This window comes from Pipistrellus hanaki, assembly GCF_964339955.1.
Source record: "Pipistrellus hanaki genome assembly, chromosome: 5".
Classification (NCBI taxonomy): domain Eukaryota; kingdom Metazoa; phylum Chordata; class Mammalia; order Chiroptera; family Vespertilionidae; genus Pipistrellus; species Pipistrellus hanaki.
Genome location: NC_140507.1, coordinates 16,355,747 through 16,379,149, shown reverse-complemented (window position 1 = coordinate 16,379,149; position 23,403 = coordinate 16,355,747). Strand labels below are relative to the sequence as shown.

General features: G+C 49.9%; 1 protein-coding gene across 2 annotated transcripts in view; it reads left to right on the top strand.

Moving 5' to 3' along the window:
* Positions 1–23,403, top strand: part of GALNT10 (polypeptide N-acetylgalactosaminyltransferase 10) — a 189,766-nt gene that overhangs the window by 147,576 nt on the left and 18,787 nt on the right. For both annotated transcript variants that reach the window (XM_084885455.1, XM_084885454.1), the window contains exons 5-7: positions 12,154–12,339; positions 15,250–15,433; positions 18,930–19,047. In XM_084885455.1, coding sequence (XP_084741581.1) covers positions 12,154–12,339; positions 15,250–15,433; positions 18,930–19,047 — 488 coding nt within the window. The remainder of the gene's footprint in view (positions 1–12,153; positions 12,340–15,249; positions 15,434–18,929; positions 19,048–23,403) is intronic.

The window sequence follows — 23,403 nt, the reverse complement described above, 5'->3', positions numbered from 1 at the left end:
AGTTTTCCTCCAGAAAAGTATTTTATTAGGAAATATACCCATGAGCACTTCACCCAGCCTCCTCCTTTCTCACCTCCCCCGTTATCAACCACCATGCAAAACAGCTTCCAGTCATATAGGCTATCTCCAAGGTCAAGGTGAAGTCTCTCTCCTCCCCAGGGTGCCTCTGTGCTGCCTTTTCCAGGAATCCCTGTGTATCGATGGAAGATTGTACTTGCTGAGCTTGGAACCCCACCAGAAGCTCACTGTTCTAGGAAATTACATCAACAGTAGTGCTGCTCGTGGTACCTGAGTTGCCAACCCACATACCTGTACCAGTCTGTATAAGGTGAACTCACATGTATTCCAGGATATGACGTGTAGGTGCAAGCATTTGGCTACATCTCCGTCTTCATGTAGTCATCCCAAGCATTTGCATATTGAAACGTGTTACTCTGTTATTTTCTCCTTTATATCACAGTGGGGCAGTACATAGATTTTTTCCCCCCCAAAATCGGGTCTTAAGCATGTTTTATTGTTTACAATTTTTATTTTAGAATATTAAAGGGAATCATACAAAGTAACTGTTCCATAAAAGGACATTGAGTAGGAAAGAGTTGGAACCACTGAGTCAGGGATGTTGGAGCTGTGCTGGCTTTTGAACTTGGGTTCGGTGCCCTCTGACCTGCTGTGTCTTTGATGCTTCCTAGATGCTGAGACAATAGGCCCATAGATGCCAAAGCCCCAATTCACACCTTTGCCTGGCAGCTCTTGTGGGGAGAGGAGAGACACATACTAGGTGGAGGAAATTGGTCGTTTGGGAGTAATGACTTTCTCCACCCATGTGGTGTTCCAGAGATCTCAAACCCACACACAGGACTTGATTGTTTGTAGGAATGATTGTTGAGGTAAGCAGCGACAGTCGTGTTTGCAGAAGTGGGCCTGGTCCGTTTTGGTGCGTCCTCAGAAGCCTGGTGATAACAGCAGCCACAGCAGTGGGCGCTGTGGAAGGGCGGCTGTCCTCAGGCCAGGCCCGTGGCAGAGGCCCTCCAGATCAGTGGGGCCTGTTTAACACTGTAAGTTCCAGACCGAGCCCAGACCCGGCTCTGATGGTGGTAGGCCCATTAGAGGGTTATGAAATCAGTTTCTGAAGTCATGACCAGCTTTTTAACAAAAACAAAATATAGGGAGGTAGAATAGAAAAGGCATCTGAGCCACATCACACCTTACGTTTCTGTTATACATGCGTGTAGTGTATTTCTTTTTATGTGTCATAGTCAGAAGAGTTGAAAGCCACTGTTCCCCAGTATATAGACGTCGGACTCAGAGACTTCCAGGCGTATGGGGCATCCTTAGGGCTGGGATTTGAGAGCTTTGCAGAGGATGGAGGGCACCTGAGCCAGCACCCATCCCCTTCCCAGATTTGCTGGGGGCGAGCAAGTCGGCTTGGGATCCTTGCAGAATTTCAGTTTTCTATTATTCTAACAGGAAAGGTGGGTTTCTGATTCTAATCACTTAGAGACTCTAACATGGTCACAACAGCCTAAGTTTATTTCTCTGAGCTCACCTTCTGCATTAGGGCAGATCAGTTCTCGACTGTTCCCACGTGTCAGAATCAGTTGGAGAATTGATCAAGTCCAGCTTAGTGGGCCTCAGCCATCTAATTCAGTAGGTATGGGGTGAGGCCAGAGAGCTGGCATTTCTAACAAGGTCCCAGGTGACACCAGCGGTCTGGGACCACACATTGAAACCCACCGTGTTAGAGCAACAGTAAAGACTGTGCCCGCATCCTGCCAGACACACAATAGGCGTGCAGCGAATGCTTCCTTGATTAAATGGGCTGAATCTCCGGGCAGAAAGGCCCTCGCTTGATTCCCAACTTTGAGCAGTGCGAGAAACGGCTGGTTGACATGCACTTGTGTGCTTTAAGTGGGTGAATTGTATGGTACATGAATTATATCTCAATAAATCCGTTATCAAGAAGAAGAGGAGGTTGAGGAGGAGAAAGGGGAAAAGAAATGGCTCATTTCTCAAAACCACCCATGGAAAGTGTCCGTTACGCCTTAGGTTGTCTTACAGAGAGAGACCAGGTCAAAGTAGAATAATGAAAAAGGTCTTTGAGCTAATCTCTGAGGCCCCTTTCAGCTCTGCCAGCCTCTGAAGTTCCTGCCTGAGATTCAGGGCCAGAAAAAGCACATCTCCTGAAGGGCTGGTCTGTCTTCCTTTTCCAAATGGAAAAGTAAATGATGCTTAAATGCCTGTGCGTTTCACCTGCCAAACCCTTCCTGGTGCAATCATAGCTTTCCTCCCCGACCTCGCTGCTCATTTCCCTGCTATTTATACTTACCTATCTGTCAGTTTTTCAAACAAGTGAAATCCCTGGACATCTCAGGGAATGGGGGATAAGATTGAGATTATGGGACTAAAAATTGATACCCAACAGGCAGAATGGAGAGACCATCAAGGGATGGTATAGTTTCCTGGTTCATAATGCCAGTGTGGGGATCAAAAGCATATCAGCTCCTACAAGCTGTCTGAACACAGGTCAGCACAGAACTTTTCTGAGCCTCAGTTTCCCCTAATAGAGTTGTCACAGTGATGAAATGAGACAGTGTGGATAAATAACAGCATTTAGCACAGGGCCCGGGCACACCCTGGCATTGACAGTTACAATAAGGATGATTGTCCATCTCATCTTAACAGATTTCTTTTGGCTGGAAACACCTGAGTATCAAAACAGGGCACTTTTAAAAAAATATTTTTTATTGATTTAAGAGAGAGAAACATCGATGTGAGAGAGAAACATTGATGGGTTGCCTCCTCTATGCACCACGACTAGAGATTGAACCCATAACCTGGGTATGTGCCCTGAACGGGAATCAAAACAGCAATCACCACCCCTGCCACGGCAACACAGGATGACACTTTAGACTGCTGGGTGCCCTCCTTCCTGCAAATGGGCTGGCAGTGCTTTAGAATACACTGTCTACGACTTGCGAGTAAATAAATCAGTCTGGAAGCAGATGAGCTATGACACTTTAACAGCCAGACGCCCGGCAGAGCTGAGACATGACAAGACCCAGAACGCCCACGGCTTCCAGAAGCCGCCCGAGTGTGCAGAGGGCAGCCTCTCCCGCCGCAGCCTCTGCGTGATCCACAGCCCCCTGGGGGCCGTGACACCGCACTGACACGGGGACCGTGCTGATCTTTCTGGTCTGGGACTTCTCCTCCTCCCCCTCCTCCTCCTCCTCCTCCTCCTCCTCCTCCTCCTCCTCCTCCTCCTCCTCCTCTTTTTCCTCCTCCTCCCTCTCTGGCCTGTCCATGGGGCCCTCCCACATGCTGGGGTCCTGCCAGGGTGTGGGGTGCACAGGGCACCTTTGTTTCTGGGGCTCCTGAGCAGGCATCTGCCAGCCTCCATGGCAGCAGAGATTGAAACTCTGGCATTCCACTTGGGAATTAATTTGATTGCACCCAGCGGTAGGTTTCTGAACAAGCCAAACTGAATCCGAATCCTGTCTTCACCACTGAGCCTCCTGGTTGTGTAGCCTTGCACCAGAACATCTTCTGAACTTGACTTGCCTCATCTGGAAGCGAGGGTGATGAACCGCGACCTGCTTCCCTCTCAGAGAGGTCAGATCCCGTGAAACGGCAGGGGAGGACGGTGAGTGGGTTTAGCAGGATCCTTCGGGGTACGCTGCACTAGGCATGAGGGGTACACTGGCAGGCAGAGTGTTCTCAGAGCTCACCCTCCTGGGGGAGACGGGGTAAGTGGTCCATGAATGCGGACGGGTGAGCTGCGCTGAGTGGCATGAAGGACAAGTTCCAGGGCTCTGTGACTTCTGCCCTGGGCACCTGCTGAGTCTTGAGGCAGGAAAGGCTTCAGGGATGAGCTGCAGTCTGAGCCAAGACCTGAGGGAGGAGCAGGATTAACAAGGGGGGAATGAATGGGGGGGCTCGGGATCTCAGGAAGCCAGGCAGAAGGACCAGCAATGACAGGAGGAGACTTTATGGGCTCTTGGAATCCTAAAAGCAGATGGTGGGGGCAGCAGAGAGGGGGGTGCATGATAAGGGAGGGGCAGGATGAGGCTGGAGATGGGGCAGAGAACAGCCTTGCACAGCCTTATGGTTCCTGGTAAGGATTTCGGGTCTTCTTCCAGGAGCCATGGGGAGCCATGGAGGAGTTTTAAACAAGAAAATGGAAGGGTGACAAGCGCCGTTTACTTCTAAGAGACCACCTGAGCTGCTATGTGCAGACAAGGCCGAAGAGGGGCATCGTGGCAGCAGGGACAGCAGTTGGCTGTAGACTGCAGCGGTCCAGACAGGGACAGCGGTGGCCTGGACCGGGGCCAAGTTCTTGCTGTGTCGCTGTTACATGCCAATGCGTGAGGGCCCTGCTCTGACTCAGTCCGAGGGCTGCCATAATGAGGCACTATAAACCGTGTGGCTTAAGACAGCAAAGGAGGGTTCTCTCACAGTTCTGGAGGCCAAAGGTCAGCAGTCCTCTGTAGGCTCTCGGAGCAGCCTTCCTTGCCTCTTCCTAGCTTTTGGTGTCACCAGCCATCCTTGGCGTTTCTGGGCTTGTAAACACATCACTCCCGTCTCTGCCTCCATCAGCACATGGCGCTCTCCTGTGTGTCCAAATTTCTCTTTTCTTTTAAGGACACCAGTCATCAGATTAGGGCCCACCCTAACCAGTAGGGCCTCATCTGAACTTCATTACATCTGCATAGGCCCTATTTCCAAAGAAGTTCTAGGGGTTAGGACTTTGACATACCTTTGGGGCGGGGGGGGGGGGGGGGGGGGCGGCGAGGGGGACACTGTTCAATTCACAGCAGCTCCTTGGAATGCAACGACCTGTGCCACAGCCTGCGAGGTAGAATCCTCCTCAAGTCCTAGGTGCCCTCAGAGCAGACAGGAGGGAGAGGCTGCCTTTCCATGCAGACCCAGGGAAGTGTGTGTGTGTGTGTGTGTGTGTGTGTGTGTTCAGGTGGGATATACTAGAACTGGAGAAGTGCAGGGTCCTCACTCAAATCAGCTGAGAGATGTGCGCAAGGCCTCCTTTTCCCCAGGCCTCAGTTTCCTCCCTGTAACACCGGAATTGGCAGGACCCACCCCGCCCTCCTTGCAGCGAGTCCCCTGAGATGATCAGCAAGCGTTCCTAAGACACTGTGTGTCCGGCGATGAGGTAACTCACCCAGAGTGCTCTGGGGAGAGGGACAGGTCTCCTGGATGTCATATTCTTCCATGTTACCCCCTGCTCTCCTCTCCCAGCACAGACCCCATCGGCCCCAGTATCACCCAGTAGGCGGGGGCGGGGAAGGGGATGAAACAGGAGTGACTAGCATTTGACGTTTCCAAAGCTGAGTGATGGATGAGCGGAGGGGGGTGGGGGGGGTCATTATTCTATCCAACTTTTCAAAAATGTGTTTGAAAGGATTCTTAATTTTTTTTAAAGTTTAGCAAAGTGCCCAGCTCGGGTGGCTCAGCGGTTGAGCATGGACCTATGAACCAGGAGATCAAGGTTCGATTCCCAGTCAGGACACATGCCTGGGTTGCAGGCTTAGTCCCCAGTGTGAGGCCTGCAGAAGGTAGCCAATCAATGATTCTCTCTCATTAATGTTTCTATCTCTCTATCTCCCTTCCTCTCTGTAGTCAATAAAAATATAGTTGGGGTGTTTTGTTTTTTTTAAGTTTAGCAAAGAAGACTTTAGACTCTGGAGGCAGACTGGGTTTAAATCCAAGACCTGCCATTTACTGTGTGGATGTAGGGAAAGTTGCTGGACCTCCCTGGGCCCCGTTTCCCCATCGTAGGGACACTAATCATGACCTGCCTCATGGAGCGTTTATGGAGATGAGATGACTAAATGCGTGTGAAGTCCTTGGGTTAGTGCCCTGTATGGGTGAGCCTGAGCCTGAGACCATTATTATGTATAGAAACTGGCACCGGAGAACAATGTGGTGATGAGGGGAAGTCATGAAACCACAGAGTCAGCTTGCAGGTCCTCCCATCATACCTGCGTCTCGGAATGCATCTTCGTGTGGGTTTCCTAAAGCAGAGCCCGTGTCGGGGTTTGAGCACAAAGTAGTTGTTTGGGGGGGAGATCTGGGAGAGCACTAGTGAGAGTGTGGATGTGAGAACAAGAAAGGGAGGTGCCAGTAGGTACCTGTGATAGAAGGGCACTATGGCCGCAACCCCACGTGATCCCACTGGGAGCCCTGGAAGTCAGCTCCATGCACTTGTCCGGGGTCAGCCCACCAGATGACCCACCACCACCACAGTCCTTGGTTGAGGTTCACCATGTGGGTGCAGAGAGCCCCAGGCAGAGGCAGGTGCTGACGGGTGAAGTAAGGCAGGCGGTGAACAGACGCTGAGGAGGGGGCAGGGGGGCACGCAGGTCCACCCGGGAGCTCTTCGATAGGTGCTCTTCCAACACCTGCCGAGAGCCTGGCAGCAATGGGGCTCACCTCAGAAGCAGCCTCCCGCTTGCTGGATGGCTCTGGCTCATCATTGAATTCGAGGGGTAACACAAGCAGCGCTGTGTTGTTTTTACAAGCAGAGCAGCCCTTGGAATAGGAATGGTGCATATTTGACATTAGGGCAGCTGCCTCCCTGCTGCTTCAGGGCGGACATCTGTTCTCAGCGCCGACACGTGCCCGCTGAGCCAGGTGTAGCCTCGGAATCTTTTGGAACACAGCGTTAGGTGTCCATTAGAGACCGTGAGCATGGCACGCCGGTGAAGGCTGTTTGATCCCTGTCCTAGTGCTTATGAGGATGGGGGAGGGCATCCCAGGGTTAACATCTCTGTGTCACAGACTCACTCTGGTTCTGAGGAGGACATTTATCCTCTCTGGCCCTTCCCGGGTCCCTCTGGTAGAATGAAAGGACTGGCTGAAGTGCGGCCGAGAGAGAATTGGGTGCATTAGGAAGAGCCTGCCCATTTGCAAGCAGGCAGGGCTGGGTTTTACACCTTGGCTTCACCATTTATAAATTGTTCCTTGGGAAGTTACATTGCCCATGCCAAGCCTCATGGCCTCCTCTTCTCTGACATGGGACCATAGCACCCTATTTGATGTATCTGAAGCAGGGAGCTCAGCAAAGGACCGTGATCCTTGTATCATCACCATCATCTTCTTCATCTGAAGTCCCTTGCAGCTCTAAAATTCTATGACTTTATGGAATGTCCTCGTCCAAGTGGCAAAAGCAGGCAACGATCCTGATTTTGTGCAAGTGCACTTTCTAATAAGGACGGGAGGAGCATAATTGCCCCTAAATAATGGCTCCGACGTTACCACAAGCTGTCAAAAGCACTTAATTGCTCGGTCTGTAATGATGCAGCCATCTGCGTTCGGGGTGATTTCAGCCACAGGGCCTGCCCGCGAGGGGCCCTCGGTGATTAGAGCTGGGCCCGGTGATATTTCTAATTCCGATGGGAGTAGTGGTGTGCAGTGTAGGAGATTATCTCATCCTCCAGTTAATGACTTACCAGTTGAACCCAGCGAAGAAGAAGCACTTGTCACACTGACCATGGCTTTTTTTTTTTTTAAGACAGTTTTCCTGCCCCAACAGCAGCCCATCTGGAGAGTGATCATGCCTTTTGCTATCTTGTCTCAATGCCCAAGCAAGTCTCTTTTGGAAAGATTTAGTCCCTCAATTAGGGAAAATTGATTTCTGTTTTCTACAGAGTCACTGTTCCAAGGATAAGTGGGAAAGGGCAGGAGACACCATATTAATCTTTGCGAGCGAGCGAGCAAGAAGGCATCTGGGGTGTCTCAGTTTTCCAGCCTCTGCTGTATGTGTAGATCATCTTCTCTCTGTTTATCTTTTTTTTTTTTTTAATATGTTTATATTGATTTCAGGGAGAGGAAGGAAGAGGGAGAGAGAGGTTGAAACATCAATGACAAGAGAGAATCCTTTATCTGCTGCCTCCTGCACGCCCCCTACTGGGGATCGAGCCCAAAACCCAAGCATGTGCCCTGACTGGGAACTGAACCAAAATCTCCTGGTTCATAGGTTGACACTCAACCACTGAGCCACGCTGGCCAGGCAAAGTGAGCTGCTTGAAAAAGTCGAAGTAGGGTAAGGAGAAGAGGCACAAATCATGCAGTCGTAGATGATTGTCGGCGTAGGAAAAACACGCCTGGAAGGGGAGAGTGTAAGTGTCTACAGGGAGCCCAGCAACTTACTGACTATATGACCTCAGGCCAGTTTCTTCTCTTCTCTGAGCATCAATTTTCTCATCTTTCAGATGCAGAGTGTGATTTTATGAACCAACGGAGATAAAATATGTGAAGCTGCTTTGCAAACTATAACCTTCCTTACCAGTGAAAGTGATTCATTTCTTTCCTGGGTTAGAAAAATAAAAGGTTCAGTAGGTTTTGGACCACACAGCCAGGCGATCTTGGTGTGAAACACAGCTCTGCTGCTCACTGTGCTGGAGGCGGGCCCTTCTCTTCTCTGGACCTCAGCTTTCTGTCTATGGAATGAAGAGACAGATGTACCCCAATGGGTTCCAGGCCTGGCTGTGCCTCGCAATCCCGATTGCGGTCAAGTAAACCCAAAGATGCTGGGTGCTACCCTCCATCTGTCATATCACCGGGGCCTGGGTGATGCTCTGCAGCCTTATTTATAGTCCACTCTACAGGTGACTTGGACACACACCCTGATTTGGGGGGTGGCAGGGAGGGGCCTTCTGATGGAGGGAATTCAGAGCAGGATTGGGGTCTTGGTTAGGGAAGGTGGTCACCCCAGGGGCTGGCAAGAGCTCTGTGAGGTCTGGACTCAGGGCCATTGGAGACCTTCTGGTCCAAACTCTGATTTCAGAGTCGGCCCAGAGGACATAAGTGATGGGCTCACTGTGCCAAACTGGGGAGCACAGTCCAATTCTCCGGGTCTCCAGTCAGGGACACTTCCACAGCACTCCAGCTTCCCCAACGAAGAGAATGTGTGTTTTGACCAATATATTTTGTAATCGAGCTAAAAGTTACAAGTAGTGGGAAAAAAATGTAGCTATCTTCAGTATACAGTTCCATAAGGTTTTAACAAATGTATACACCTGGGAAAGTAGCAACCCAATCAAAATGTAGACATTGCCTCACACCAGAACGATCCCTTGTGCTCCCATTGTTGTTGTTTTTTAATTCTCACCCAAGGATATTTTTCTTGATATTAGACAAAAAGGGGGGAGAGAGAGGAAAAAAACATTGATGTGAGAGAAAAACATATCAGTTGCCTCCCGGGGATTGAACCCACATCCATTTGATGTACAGGACAACGCTCTAACCAACTGAGTCACCCGGCCAGGGCTGTCGCAAAGCTTTTTTATCTACTTATCTACTGATGGACACTTGGGCTGCTTCACTAGCTTGGCTATTGTAAATAACGCTGCACTAAGCAGAGGGGTGCATATATTCCTTTGGATTAGTGTTTCAGGTTTCTTAGGATATAGTGCCAGAAGGGGAATTGCCAGGTCATAAGACAGTTCCATTTTGTATTTTTTAGGAAACTCCATACTGCTTTCCACAGTGGCTGCACCAGTCTGCATTCCCACCAACAGTGCATGAGGGTTTCCTTTTCTCCACATCCTCGCAACGCTCGTTTGTTGATTTATTGATGATAGCCATTCTGACAGGTGTGTGAGGGGATTATTCATTGTGCTTTAATTTGCATCTCTCTGATGATTAGTGACATTGAGCATCTTTTCATATGTCTGGCCATCTGTTTCTCCTTTTGGAAAGGTATCTATTCAGGTCCTTTGCCCATTTTTTTAAAACTGGATTGTTTGGGTTTTTTGGTGTTGAGTTATAAAAATTCTTTATACATTTTGGATGTTAACCCCTTATCAAATGTATCATTGACAATCCCATTTAGTGGGTTGGCTTTTCATTTTCTTGATGGTTTCCTTTGCTGTGCAAAAACTTTTTAGTTTGATATAGTCCTATATCAAACCCTTTGTTTTGGGTTTTTTTGTTGTTGTTGTTATTTCCCTTGCTCAAGTTAATATATCAGAAAAAATATTGCTTCAAGAAATTACCAAATTTTTACTGCCTGTTTTCTTCTAGAATTTTTATGGTTTCAAGTCTAACATTTAAGTATTTAATCCATTTTGAATTTATTCTTAGATATGGTGTAAGGTTATCTTGTTTTATTTTCTTTTATGTATCTGTCCAATTTTCCCAGTACCATTTATTGAATAGACTATCTTTACCCCATTGTATGTTTTTGCCTCCTTTGTCAAATATTAATTGACCATAAAAGCATGGGTTTATTTCTGAGCTGAGAACTGGCTTTTAATATGGAGTCTTCCAATCTATAAATATTATTTATCTATTCATTTATCTGGGCCTTTATACATGAGACTACTACAAATGCTATTTTCGTTGTACTTTCCAATTGTGTTTTGCCAGTGTATAGAAATACAATTGATTTTTTTTTTTTAGAACCTAACAGCCTTATGGAAATATAATTTACATCCCATAAAAATCACCCATTTTAAGTCTGTAGTTCAATGTGTTTTTAAGTGAATTTATGCAGTTGTGAAACTAATACGGTAATTCACTTTTACAATATTTCCATCACTCCAAAACATTCTCTTGTGCCTGTTTGCAGTCAACTCCCAATCCCAACCCAGCCTCAGCCAACGACCAAGTTCCTTTCTGTCTCCGGAGTTCTACCTTTCCAGAAATTTCACATAAATGGAATCATATAATATCTAGTCTTGTATGTCTGACTTCTTTAACCTAGCATAATATTTTTAAGGCTCAACCATATCATTGCAATAGCTTGTTCCTTCTTTATTGCGGAATAACATTCTATGGTATGGCTCTTCTACATTTTGTTTTCCATTCACCCTTTGATGGACATTTGGATGGTTTTCAATTTGGGGCTGTTATGAATGCTGCTGCTGTGAACATGAGTGTACAAGCTTTTGTGTGGACATGTGTTTCCATTTCTTTTGGGTATATGCCTCAGAGTGGAATTGCTGGGTTATAACCATGTTTAACTGTTTGAGGAACTGCCTGGCTGTTTTCCTAAGTAGCTGCACCATTTTACGTTCCCACCAACAGTGTATAAAGATGCTTATTTCTCCATATCCTTGTTAACACTTGTTATTATCTGACTTTCCGATTATATCAGTCCTGGTGGATGTAAAGTAATAATGGTGTCACATACTACTGATGACTTGCATATTCCCTGATGATTGATGATGATAAGCATATTTTCCCGTGCTTTTTGACCATTTGTATATCTTCTTTTGAGATGTACCTATTTATATCCTTTATCCATGTTTTTAATTGAGGTAAAATTCACATAACATTAACCAGGTTCAAGTATTCAATTGAGTGGCATTTAGTACATTCGCAGTGTTGTGCAACCATCACCTCTATCCAGTTACAAAATATTTTTATCATTCCAAAAGGAAACCCCATACCCATTAAGCAGCCGCTCCCTATTCCCCCGACCCAGGCCCTGGCAATCACTAATCTGCTTTCTGTCTCTATGGATTACCTATTCTGGAATTTCATTCAAATGGAATCATACAATATGTGGTCTTTTGTAACTGGCTTCTTTTACTTAGTATAATGTTTTTAAGATCCACCCAAGGTGTAGCATGTTTTAGTTCTTGATTCCTTTTTATGGCTGAGTAATAGTCCATTGTATGGATATATTCTGTATTTGTTTATAACATTCATAGGCATTGGAAACATGGGTTATTTCCACCATCTGACTATTATGAATAGTGCTGCTATAAACATTCACGTATAAATAATGAAAAGATTGTTTTTACCTAATCTGGGTCCCTTCATCCCTTGCATTTCCATAAATCTTAGGATCAGCTGTCAGTTGTCAATTTCTGCAAAGAAATAAGCTGTGATTTTAATCACGTTGACTCTGTAGATCAATAAGGGCGGTTTTATTAATATCCTAACAATATTAAGTCATCTAAGAACATGAACTGTCTGTCCATTTCTTTTGGCCTTCAATTCCTTTCAATAAGGTTTTGTCGTTTTCAGAGTGTACAGTTTGTACTTGAAAGGGGCAACGAGGCAGTGTGTCGAGAGCTGTGTCTACACTGTAAAGTGCAGTGCACAGGCAAGGGAGAGGTCATAAGAGTAAGACTACTGAGCAGCTCTTCTTACCCAGAGTCCCTCTTTCCTCTTCTGTCTCCCTCCCAGAGCACCTGAAGAAGCCTCTTGAAGACTACATGGTCCATTTCCCCAGCGTGAGGATTCTCCGAACCAAGAAACGGGAAGGGCTGATAAGGACCCGGATGCTGGGGGCCTCGGCGGCCATTGGGGACGTCATCACATTCTTGGACTCACACTGTGAAGCCAATGTCAATTGGCTCCCCCCCTTGCTCGGTAAGGGACTCTCCCAAAACAAGATAGGCGACGCGGCATGAGCCAGCGGCAACTGGCCCCAGCCACAGAGGTTGCTGAGATGCACCCAGCATGGTGCCAGGTGCCCCCAGAAGTTCAGGAGTGCTCAAGGAGACCCTAGCGACCCATCCGGTCCTGTTCCTTCCTTTTACAGAGAAAGGAGCTGAGACTCAGAGGGGAAGTGGCGTGCCAGTGCCATCCAGCACATCAGTTTCTGAGACATGATTGCTCTCCCAGATTACGTCAATATTTCTTAGAAAGCAAGCCAAAGCTATCTACCATTAAGAACCAAACTGAGAGCAGTTACTATTCACCGCACAGCTCCTGTGAGCCAGCAAGGTTGCAAGCATTGTCTCTCATTCTCACAAAACTATGCCAGGTCAGACATATCCGTTTTTTTATAGTAGAAGAGACTGAAGTTCAGAGTCAGTCTCTTGAATGTATTCAATTTATTAAAGAGACTATCATTCAATTTATTGAATGATGCATTTATTCCCTTGGGCTCTATGTGTCAAAGTCACCATCTGTCTGGCTCCAAAGTCTGTCTTTCATGATTCCGCATTGCCTTCCTAAATTCAGTCCTCTTTGGAGAGTTTATGCCAACTACCAGGGGAGGACTATAGATGGAGGGCAGCATGATGCAGGCGTCGTCCACCGTAGCTTGGAGGACAGAAGGGAGACACAAGGATTGGATGCTGGCGTCTCCTGGCTGGTTGGAGAACCAGGCCTGAATCCCCAGGTCTCCGCTTTGATAAAGGCAGTGCGCCGGTGTGGACAGTTGGACATTGAAGAGGAAATGTCCCACTGAGACTGGGAGTTCGGAGAGGGATGGCGATGGCGGCAGACTGGGGGAGAGCTACCAATCCAGAGAGGAAGTGAACCCCTCAGAAGTGGAGGGATATGCTCTCTGTAACAGAAAGCTGGGGGAACAAAGAGGGCTGGAGTTTAGGGCGAACTTGAGTGTGCCTCAGAATCCCCTGGAAGTCTTGTCAAAACACAGAGTGCCGGGCCCCACCTCCAGGGTTTCCAGTTTGGGGCGTCCAGAGTGGGGCCTGAGAAGCTGCATTTCTAACCAACGCCCCGGTGGTGCCAGTGCTGCTGTCCAGGGACCAAGCTTTGAGGGGCACTGGGTAGGCCACGGTTCGGGGGTGAGGACAGAACCCAAAACCCACCCAGTTTGAATGGGATAACCAGCGTGCTGTGTCCCAGCACAGATCAGCACGTGTTAGATTATGCACTTGTGTGTGGTTAGGAAAAGGATAGAACCCAGACTTTCTGGTAAACAGTTGATTTCATTAAACCAAGAGGCCTGCCTCTGCCTCTCGTGACTGAAAGAGAACAAAAAAAACAAGAAAGCCTCACCGTAAATCGCCTAATTGATAGTCGTGAAGGGACAACCCATTCGTTGGGCCGTTCGGTGGCTCATAAAGAGAATGGAGTGGTGGGGCGGGAAGCCGAACTGGTTGTCTCAATAGCCCTTAACTCTGTTTCTATGGAAATACAGGAAGGTAATTTTCATAATCTGCAGACATACATGGAAGAAGCATCCCCCTCTCTTTTTTTTTTTTCTTACCTTTTTGCAATAGAAATGTGAACCACTGGTGTCAATTTAAGCGTCTGCCCAGCTAATATGATCAGCAGACAGAGCACATTATGGCTTTTGTCTCTGAAGCCATTTACACCTCTGCGCACAGCTCAGTCTGCCTTCTTTGGAGAGCGAGCGTTTCTGAATGAGAAGGAATCAGCGCCCCAAAGGAAAACCGCTGTTGATCATCATTTCCTCCATCATTATCATTACCATCATCATCATCATGGCTCTGCTCGTCTCCTAGCTTTCTAGGCCACATCCCCATTTGAATTTGATGACTCCGTGCTAGAACAAGCAGGCCAGGCATTAGTATCAACATCTTGCAAATGAGAAACCTGAGGGGCAGGGAGAACGGGGGAGAGGCTCAGCCTTCCAGCGCCTGCTTCTGAGCTTCTTCCAGCAACCCTGGTCACAGACGGTATTGGGAGTGCTGATCAGGTGCTGGGCGCCTTGGCCTCCTTGTCTGTCAGTCTTCAGAGACCCCCATGAGATAAGCGGTATCTTCCTCCATTCTGTCGGCAAGGAAACCGAGACTCAGAGGCATCGGATGACCTTCCCCAAGGTTATACGGCTAGTAGGTGACAAAACCAGGGCTCGAACCTGGGCATTCTGTCCCCAAGTGAGCCCAGCACTGAACGGGGCTGTGCCGATGCAGCCCCTTGACCTCAGACCTCTCACGGTCAGCCAGGATCCAGCAGAGCACTGTGCCCTCAGCCCAAACCCTTCCTGAAGTGAGATCCCCAGACCGGCCATGAATAGTGAGGAAGGGAGGCCTTCTCTAGCTCCCTCTCTGAAGGGTTCTGCTTCATTAAGAATTCCCAGGGAGCTGTCACAAGGTTGCTCTATCTCCACCCTCAGAGATTCTGCTTCAGTAGGTGGGGAGGGGTAAACACACCCCAGGTGGCAGCTGCCCACCTACTCTGCCCCCACCACACTCCCCATTTCAAGTCTTGAATCTCTCCCCCCACTCCCCCCTCCGCCCCACACAGCCCACTTGCTCCTCAATGGCAGGTATCTGCCCAGCAGCTCACTGGCACCCCCGGAGGAGAACGCCGGGTCTTGGAGATGTTAGTTATGTAGCTGACCCAGGACCCCCGTCCTAGGCGTCAGGACTGGGATGGGAACCCTGGTCCATCTTTTTTAAAGCTTGCGCCCTCCCTTCTTCTCCAGGATTCTCAAGCTCAAGTGTTCAGATACTTTACCCAGGAAACACATTAAAAATTCAAGCAAGCTGCAGAAGAGGGTCATGCACTTAGCTGCTCCCCCATCCCGCCTCCCTAACGGGCATCTCTTGGCTTCCTCAGACCGCATCGCTCGGAACCGCAAGACCATCGTGTGCCCGATGATTGACGTGATTGACCACGATGACTTCCGGTATGAGACCCAGGCGGGCGACGCCATGCGGGGCGCCTTTGACTGGGAGATGTACTACAAGCGGATCCCAATCCCTCCAGAGCTGCAGAAGGCTGACCCCAGTGACCCATTTGAGTAAGTATGAGGAACCAGGCTGGCCCCAGTAGCTGAGCTGACCCAGTGACCCCCTCCTCAACACACACATCTCAGGATTGCCATCTCCCCCAAAAGTCCAGTGCAGACAGGCCAGGGCAGATGTCCCCAACCAGAAGCACAGTCCATCCCAGCGTGTCACAGAGCCTCAGCTCATGGACCACCAAGCTGGTCACCTTGTCCTTGCCCACCTCTGTGCAGTTTGCTGCCATTGCCAACTGAGGAAATGAGTTGCTTCCCTGGGGAAATAGAGGGGGCCAGGGCGATGATGGAGCTGCATGAGCGGAGCCCTGGTGCCTCTTCAGCAGGTCAGACGTTTGTCCTTCTCCTGACCGATGTCCTCAACTCGGTCCAACACTACTAGTCGAAGTCAGAGAGGAGGTGACACCTGCCCGAGATGACACATAGTAGAGGTTGAGTCAGAATGAGCTGCTCCAGTAAATGGAGTTTTCAGACTACCCAGAACCCGCTGTATGGTTTGACCCTTTGCCATGAGCCAATTCATAGGCTCTAAAGGTTTGAAAGGTGCATAGGGCGGGGCTTGGCCCGTGCCCCCTCCTCACTGCGAAATGAGGAAAGGGCACATTCAGGTCATGCAGCTGGTTAGTGGCAGAGGCCCAGCCATTTTCCTCTGAGGCCTCAGTCTGCTCATCTGGATATTGAAGGGTTGGCCCAACCCAATTCTCAACCCTAGGTGCCCATTGGCATCAAGTGCAAGTAACCCTCCCTCCAACCCCCAGCCAATTACTCCAGAGTCTGGGGTGAGATCTGGACATCATTTTTGTTTGTTTTCTTTTGTTGTTGTTAATTATCACCCGAAGATATTTTTTTCATTAGTTTTTAGAGAGAGTGGAAGGGAGGAAGGGACGGATAGATGGTGGCGAGTGGGGGGAGGGACACATTGGTGCGAGAGAGACATCAACTGGTTGCCTTCTGCATGAGCCCCAGCTGGAGCTGGGAATCAAACCTGGGTTCATGCTCTTGACCAGGAATTGAGCCCATGACCCTTTGGTGCACTGGCCAGCGCTCTAACCACTGAACAACACTCGCCAGGGCTGGACATCATTGTTTTCTTAAGATCCCGGGTGATACTGATGTGTGGCCAAGGTTGAGAGCCACTGGCCTAAAAGCTTCCTGAGGGGCTCTCCCTGTGTTGTGTCCTCTGATTCCTTCCAGAAGTCTCTCCTCTATATTGCACTTGGACAAAACCCAGGGGAGAGGCTGCAAGAGAAATCCTGGTCATTTTCTGCACGCCTCTCCACGGTGCCAGCAGGTGGGCGATCTGTAGGCACAGCATGGTGTAATGATGTTGGAAAACCTCGGGCTTTGGTGGCACACCCCGGTGTGAATTACGGCTCATCCACTTACTCCCTGCATGCCCTTGAGCAGAGTATATAGCATTTCTGAATTTCAAATTCCTCCATCTGAAAACGGGGCTAGTGATAGGGCTTTGTGAGAGCTGAAGATAATGCCGGTCAAGTGCACGGCAGACACCAGACACTCAGAATTGTTGTTGTTGTTGCAAGAAATAGATCGGGCTAAAGGAGAGGCTCCCTCTGGAGTCACAGCCTCAAGCATCCAAACACCTTGCGGCCCATCGCCTACCTGTTGTGAGGCCTCCTAATGAGGCAGCTCCTTGGCCAGGCCCCTGGCAGCCGGCCAGGCTGGTTTTTGAGTGCAGAGTCCTGGGTTTGATTTCATAAATATGCCCCTCCGAGCAGCATATTTAAGAATCCAGCCAGAAAACCCAAAGCCACCATCTTCAGAAGATAGGAGAGAGTTGATACCATTGCCACCTTATCCTCTTATAGTCCTATGTACTTTCAGAAATACCGTGTTTCCCCGAAAATAAGACATCCTCCGAAAATAAGACCTAGCACATGGAAAGATAAGACATCCCCTGAAAATAAGAACTAGTGCAACTTTGGGAGAAAAAATTAATATAAGACACTGTCTTATTTTCGGGGAAACAGTATACTAGCAAGGTGAGCTAGGAAGGTCTGCTGTGTAAACAGGAAACGGCCTCACTGAGGTTAAAATTAGCACCATCCAGCAGAAATCTCATGCAAGCCACCTATGTATTTTTACATTTCCTAGAAGCCATGTTAAAAAAAAAAAAAAAAAAAAGGCAAAGAGAAGCAGGTAGAATTTATTTGGTAACATATTTTATCTAACCTGGTATAGCTAAAACATTCCCATTTTAGCATGTAACCAACACTTTGAAATCATTAATGAGATTTCTCTGTTCTTGTCTGCATACTAAGTCTTAGAAATCTGTGTGTGCGTTACACTCGCAGCTCCCCTCCATCCAGACCAGCCACATTGCAAGTGCCCCGGATGGGCAGCACAGGGCCAGTGGTTAAGTCCTTCATCGCAGGCACACCACAGGCTAAGAGGAGCCCAGAGCGCAGTGATGGTCTCCCATTCTTTTCACTCGATTGCCCCTTCCTGACAGGAAGTGGTGTACCGTGGCCGTGGGGGTTGTGGGCTGTGACAGTTTAGAGGGGTAAGTCCTGCTTAGTGGCTGTGAAGCCTTGAGCAAGTTACCTGCTGCACCCTGGTTTCTGCTTGCATAAAATGGGATGGTAATGATGAGGCCTGCCTCCTGGCGTCTACGTGAGGAGTGAGGGCGCTTTATTGCTAAATTAGTTCAATTCAGCATCTGAGATAGTCAAGCCTTCCGTCAGAGTCAAGAGGACCCCTTTTATTTTTGTGTGTTTTTCCATTGAGATTCTAGAGGGGGAGAGAGAGAAACATCTGCGCTCCCAGGGGTCCTTATGGCCCCGCCTGTCTCCTGCGTCCTCTGTCCTGAGGTGCGGCCCTGCCACTGGCATCCCTGGGTCCATCCGGCTGCTTTGCTCCAGACGCCTCCAGCATCTGCTTCCCAGCCGGAACTCAGTGAATGAACTGATAAAGATGGCCGAGGAGTTCACCCTAGTCCCGTGTGACTGAAAGATCAGAGGCCGTGGCTTCTGTCACCTCTCGGCAGAACAAGTGTCTATGCTGAACGGACAGAACCCTCTCTGGAGCAGGTCTAAAACAGAGTTCCGATGCTCCTTCCCCAGAGAGGGTTTTGTAGGTTTGGGTAAAGGCTCAGGAAGCTGTATGGTTTCTATCTCTAAGACATCTGACAGCCAGCCAGACTTGGGAAGGCCTGGTGGGAGGGCTGGTGGGGAGAGAGAGAGAGAGATATGATTCAGCTACAAGGTTCATGGGGAGAACATGCTGTGATTTCATTTCACAAGGATTCCCTGGTGTTAAACGCGAATAGGAACGCTGGGCCCGCTTGGTTAAAAGGGAGCATTTATGAAGGGAAGTGTAGGCGAGGAAGACAAAGGCCTGGGCCTCACCCGAAGGGCCTAGGATTCCCCGCAGAACACGTGGGCTGTGCTCACGGAGCAGCGGGACCCCCACCGCAGGGGAACAGCAGTATCCGCGTGCTCTCAGGTCCTCACACCACACTCTGCTTCCCTGGCAGGTCTCCCGTGATGGCCGGTGGACTGTTCGCCGTGGACCGGAAGTGGTTCTGGGAGCTGGGCGGGTACGACCCAGGCCTGGAGATCTGGGGAGGCGAGCAGTACGAGATCTCATTCAAGGTGAGCCAGCGCCTGGAAGCCCCCTTCTCCTGGCACCGCCCCTTGGCAGCTGTGCTGGCAGGTTTCCCCGCTCCTGTCTGTCTGAGCCTGGAGACAGAAGGCCATGGGGTTCCTAAGGTGAAGGGTCACCGTCTCCCTTTCGTTGTGGCTCTCAGGTGAAGATCAGGTCTCTCTGAGGGGAAGGTTAGCCATGTGGTCAGCCAGGACTGGCTTCTCACATCCCCAGAACCCCTAGCAAGGTGTCTCCCCAGCTCATGATGGATGGCCAGGGGGCACCATTGCCAGGCCAGAAATGGGCACGCCTGTGTTCTGAGATTTCACCTGAATGTAAACTTCTCTGGGGTGCTGATCTTTATGTGTTCCACTTACCACTGTATCCCAAGTACCGGAAGGGTGTCTGACTCAGAGAAGACACTTCATAAGTGTGTTGGTTGAATATTAAGAGCAGGCCTGTCCCTGGCCAGAGCCACCTCCTTCAGAAACTCACTTTGTGGAGAACAGTGAACGGAGAAGGATTTGCCCAAAGGACTTCTGGGACCCAAAATGATTCCATTCTGCGTGTTTTCTAAAGGCCCGTCTAATGATGCTCATCGGGCAATTACAGCACTACAAATGGCATTCTTCTCCACACAGTTTATTTACAAAGGGCTCGGTAATGAAGCCATTTTGGAAGGCTGTCGCCGGGGAGGGGAAGGAGGCTGGCTCCTGCTTCCATTTGATCCAATTATGTCCTTCACCTCGAGGGGAAGAAGACGGTGTAAGGAGGAGGCTCCCTTCCCCTCTCCTGGCTTTGAGAGCGGGAGTTCCCGGATCCGTAGCCGCCCATCTGCCGGTGTTTTGTCCCAAGGCCCCGGGGACAGCCCGCCGCGGCGCCAAGCGGACAGGAGGGCTCCATCCTCTGCTGGCGAGGCCTCCCTGGAATGCCAGCTGTTCCATCTCAGGCAGAGCGGGCATTTACAAAGGGCCAGATTCCCTCTGATTGATCTCTACTGAGATCCCGTTTCTTCTTGATGACAGAGAAGAGACGGGTGTGAAAGACTGAGTGTATTTTCAGAAATTAAGACAAGTTGATACGTGCCAACAGCACTGATGGATTAATAATTTGACTCCAATTCCAGACTACACCATGTATCCTGATGGGAAAACCTTAGAAAAGATGTCCTAAAGGCTCTGAAATTTCCAAAAGAGTCGTTGACCCTTTTCTTCCCCTCTTTCCCATCCTCTCATTTCTCTTAGCCAACAGAGATTTTTTTTTTCTCCCCAAAGGCACAGTCACGTCATCAGCACCTTGTCCTCCTACCCCATTGCCTTAGTCTGGATTCTTGATTACAGGTGACCAAAAGCCTAGTCGACCTGATTTAAGCGAAAAGCCAGAATCAATTGGCCCACACAACTGGGGTTCCAGGTAGACCCTCCGGGCCCGGCTGGATCCAGCGATGAACTCGGCCCAGTCTCAGTCCCTCTCGGTCCCTCTCGGTCCCCTGGCCGTGGTTGGCTTTCTGCATGGACAGGCTTCCTCTCCGTGGGAACACTCGGCAGCCCATTGGACAGAGTTCCTCTCTCCCATCTTCCTGTGCAAGTCCCTATGTCGTGTCTCATTGGCCGGCTGGTCCCTTACCTCCCCAAGCAACGTTCATATTGGTCAGCTACAGTCACATGTCCATCCTGGAACCAGGAAGCTGGCCGGCTCCCCAAAGGGAAGTCTGGCCACTGCATCCGAAGGGGGGATAGATGTGGAGCCAGGCGAACCTCCCCCAGCCCAGCAGCACTGCTCACGGACCACAGGCCCATCTTTGGAAGCACACACTGCTCCCCTTTCCTCAGTGTGGCCACTCCACACTCAGCCTTCTGGGCTTAGCTCTTGAGATGGCCTCCTGTCCGCCTCACCTAGCTCCCTAGGTTCACCTACCTCATGCTGACATGACCCAAGGGTTGGCCTGTCTTCCCCACTGGACTCTGAGCTCCCTGGAGGCTGGGAGTGAGTCTGGTCCCATCCCTGTACCCCAGGGCCTCTTCGTCATAGCATTTTAAATAACTGTTACTGGCATTGATTCCTACCTGGTAGTACTTTTTCCGCCCTGCCCTCCCCAGCCTCACACCACCGCCTCTGGGTGATGGTGGTGTGCTGGGGAAGGTGTCGGTGAGAAAGCAGGGTGCTGGCCTCTCGTCCCTGCTCGCCATCCACCTGGGACCTGGACCTGTCGCTTGACCTCTAGGGCCCTCACATCCCAGATGGTGCTGAGGTACTTTTCCCTCTTCCTCCCCCACGAGGTAGGATGGAACAAGATGCTCTCGCACCGGCGCAAGGGAAGTGGCCGTGGCCGTGGCAGGGAGCAGGAAGGGGGCTGCACCCAGGAGGCCAGGTTAGGCGAGTTTCAACTCTGAGATCCAGAGAGAGAAGTATCCGCACAACCATGTGGCTGAGCAGGTGTGAGAAAGATGTGGGCTTTGGGGTGCGGTAAATGGGTATTTCTTTTATTAATAGCAGTTTGGCAAAATCTGTTACATTTCACAGCAAGTGCGTTCTTTGACCCAAAATTCCATGCCCAGGAGTTTCTCTGAGAGACAGTGCATAGATGAGCAAAGATTTAGGTGGAAGCTATTTATTGAAGCGTTACTTACAATAAGGGAAATTGAAAATGACCCAAATGTGTGTCCTCGGGGGGATAATAAGGGAGTGCCTATCCCAACAGTGGGATGCTCTACAGACGGTGACTTTCAGTGGTTCCACTGTTACTTTAGGACGGTACACAAGCAGTAAGCATTCGGTAGAAACCAGACTTGGATTTTGAAATGTGATCTTTTCTTGGGCTGCTGGTACACTGAACAGTACTCTCCCTGGTGCTGGGCAGGAGCCGCTCCAGCTCCTGTGAGCCACGCACGCGGTCAGAGAGTACACAACCAAATCCCACAGGCTAAAGAAGGGAAAATATGTAGGTTTTTCAGCTCCCTGGGCCCATCCCCTCTCAATATATATCTCAACACTTGGGCCATTTGCAAGTCCAGGGCTAGGATTTCCCACAGGCCGGCCAAGAGGAGGGCGTCCAGGGAGAGCAGAGCCCTGAGTGTGAGTCCACAGGGCGGCGCTGGGGGCAGAGATGTGCCCCAGGACCCTGGGAGAGACGGGGGTTTCGGGGAGTGGTCTGAGAGTGCCGTGAGCAGACTTGTGAGAGCCAGGTAGTGGTGGAAAGCCACGGAGGGACAAGGGAGAGCCACGTTCCACCTGAGAAGGAAACCCATCACATCCGAGTAGCTTAGAGGCCTCGGGTGAGTGCTGCTTGCATTGTTTGACACCAGTATCCTTAACCAAAAGCCAAACTGGTCCCAGACTGGGCAGATTTAAACAACAGAAACACTCAGGTGTCTTTTCCATAAAACTCACAGCATCCTCAAGAGGAGGAAGTGAAAACCGTGTGTGTGGAACAAGGTAGATGCACCCAGAACCTGGTCAAGGGTGACGTTGAGACCTGGCGCCCTGAGGGGTTTGGGGAGGAGACCAGGGTCCCTTAGCTAGACGGGGCAGAGCCAGAGCTGAATCCCAGATGTCTTGACTCTAAGTCCAATGCTCACCTGTGGGAGGGGCAGAGAAAAGGCAGGCCCAGCAGAGAGAGGCCATTGATACAGGTAGAGCCCAGAAGTCAGGACCAGACCCCAGAGGGGCTGAGCTGTCACGTGGGAGGAAGAAATGGTTTCCAAAGGCCAGTGTTGCAGGGTCCCTGCCAGGGACCGGTGTGCCCTCCTTTACTGGGTGGTCCGAGGATGCTAGGAGCACCTCTGCTGCATGCAGCATTTTCCTCCCGGCCACGTGTGCCAAGGCTTCCCAAGAGCCATCTGCTGGGAACAGGGGAGGCATTCTGCTCAGGACTCACAACAAGCCATTTGCAATCCCATGCATTCTCTGGGGAGCCTGCCCTCTTGCCACTCCTCCAGCAAGGCGGCTCAGAGCCCCAAGGGGTGCCCGGGCCACGTCACCCCTGACTAACACACACCTGTCTCTTTCGGGCCTCAGTCTTTCACCACTAAAAATAACAAGAGTAACTTGTTCAGGGGGTGTTGTCAGAACTAAACAGGGCAAAATATGTGCTTGGCCTGGAGTCAGGCAGAAGAGGTGCGTAGAGAGTGGTGGGTGTTCTGATCAGAGCCCCCATGTTAGATAGAGCAGCCCAGGATGGGGTACAGGGGCGTCATAATCCAGTCGCCCGGGTTTGAGTGAAGGCTTCATCAGCTAGTCACTGTGTGGCCTTGGGAGAGTGACCTAGCTCTCGGGACTTAACTTCATCTGCAAATTGGGCATGGAATACCCTTACTTCACGGTGTGGGTATAAGCATATTAGCCAAACTGGTAAAACCTCAGCT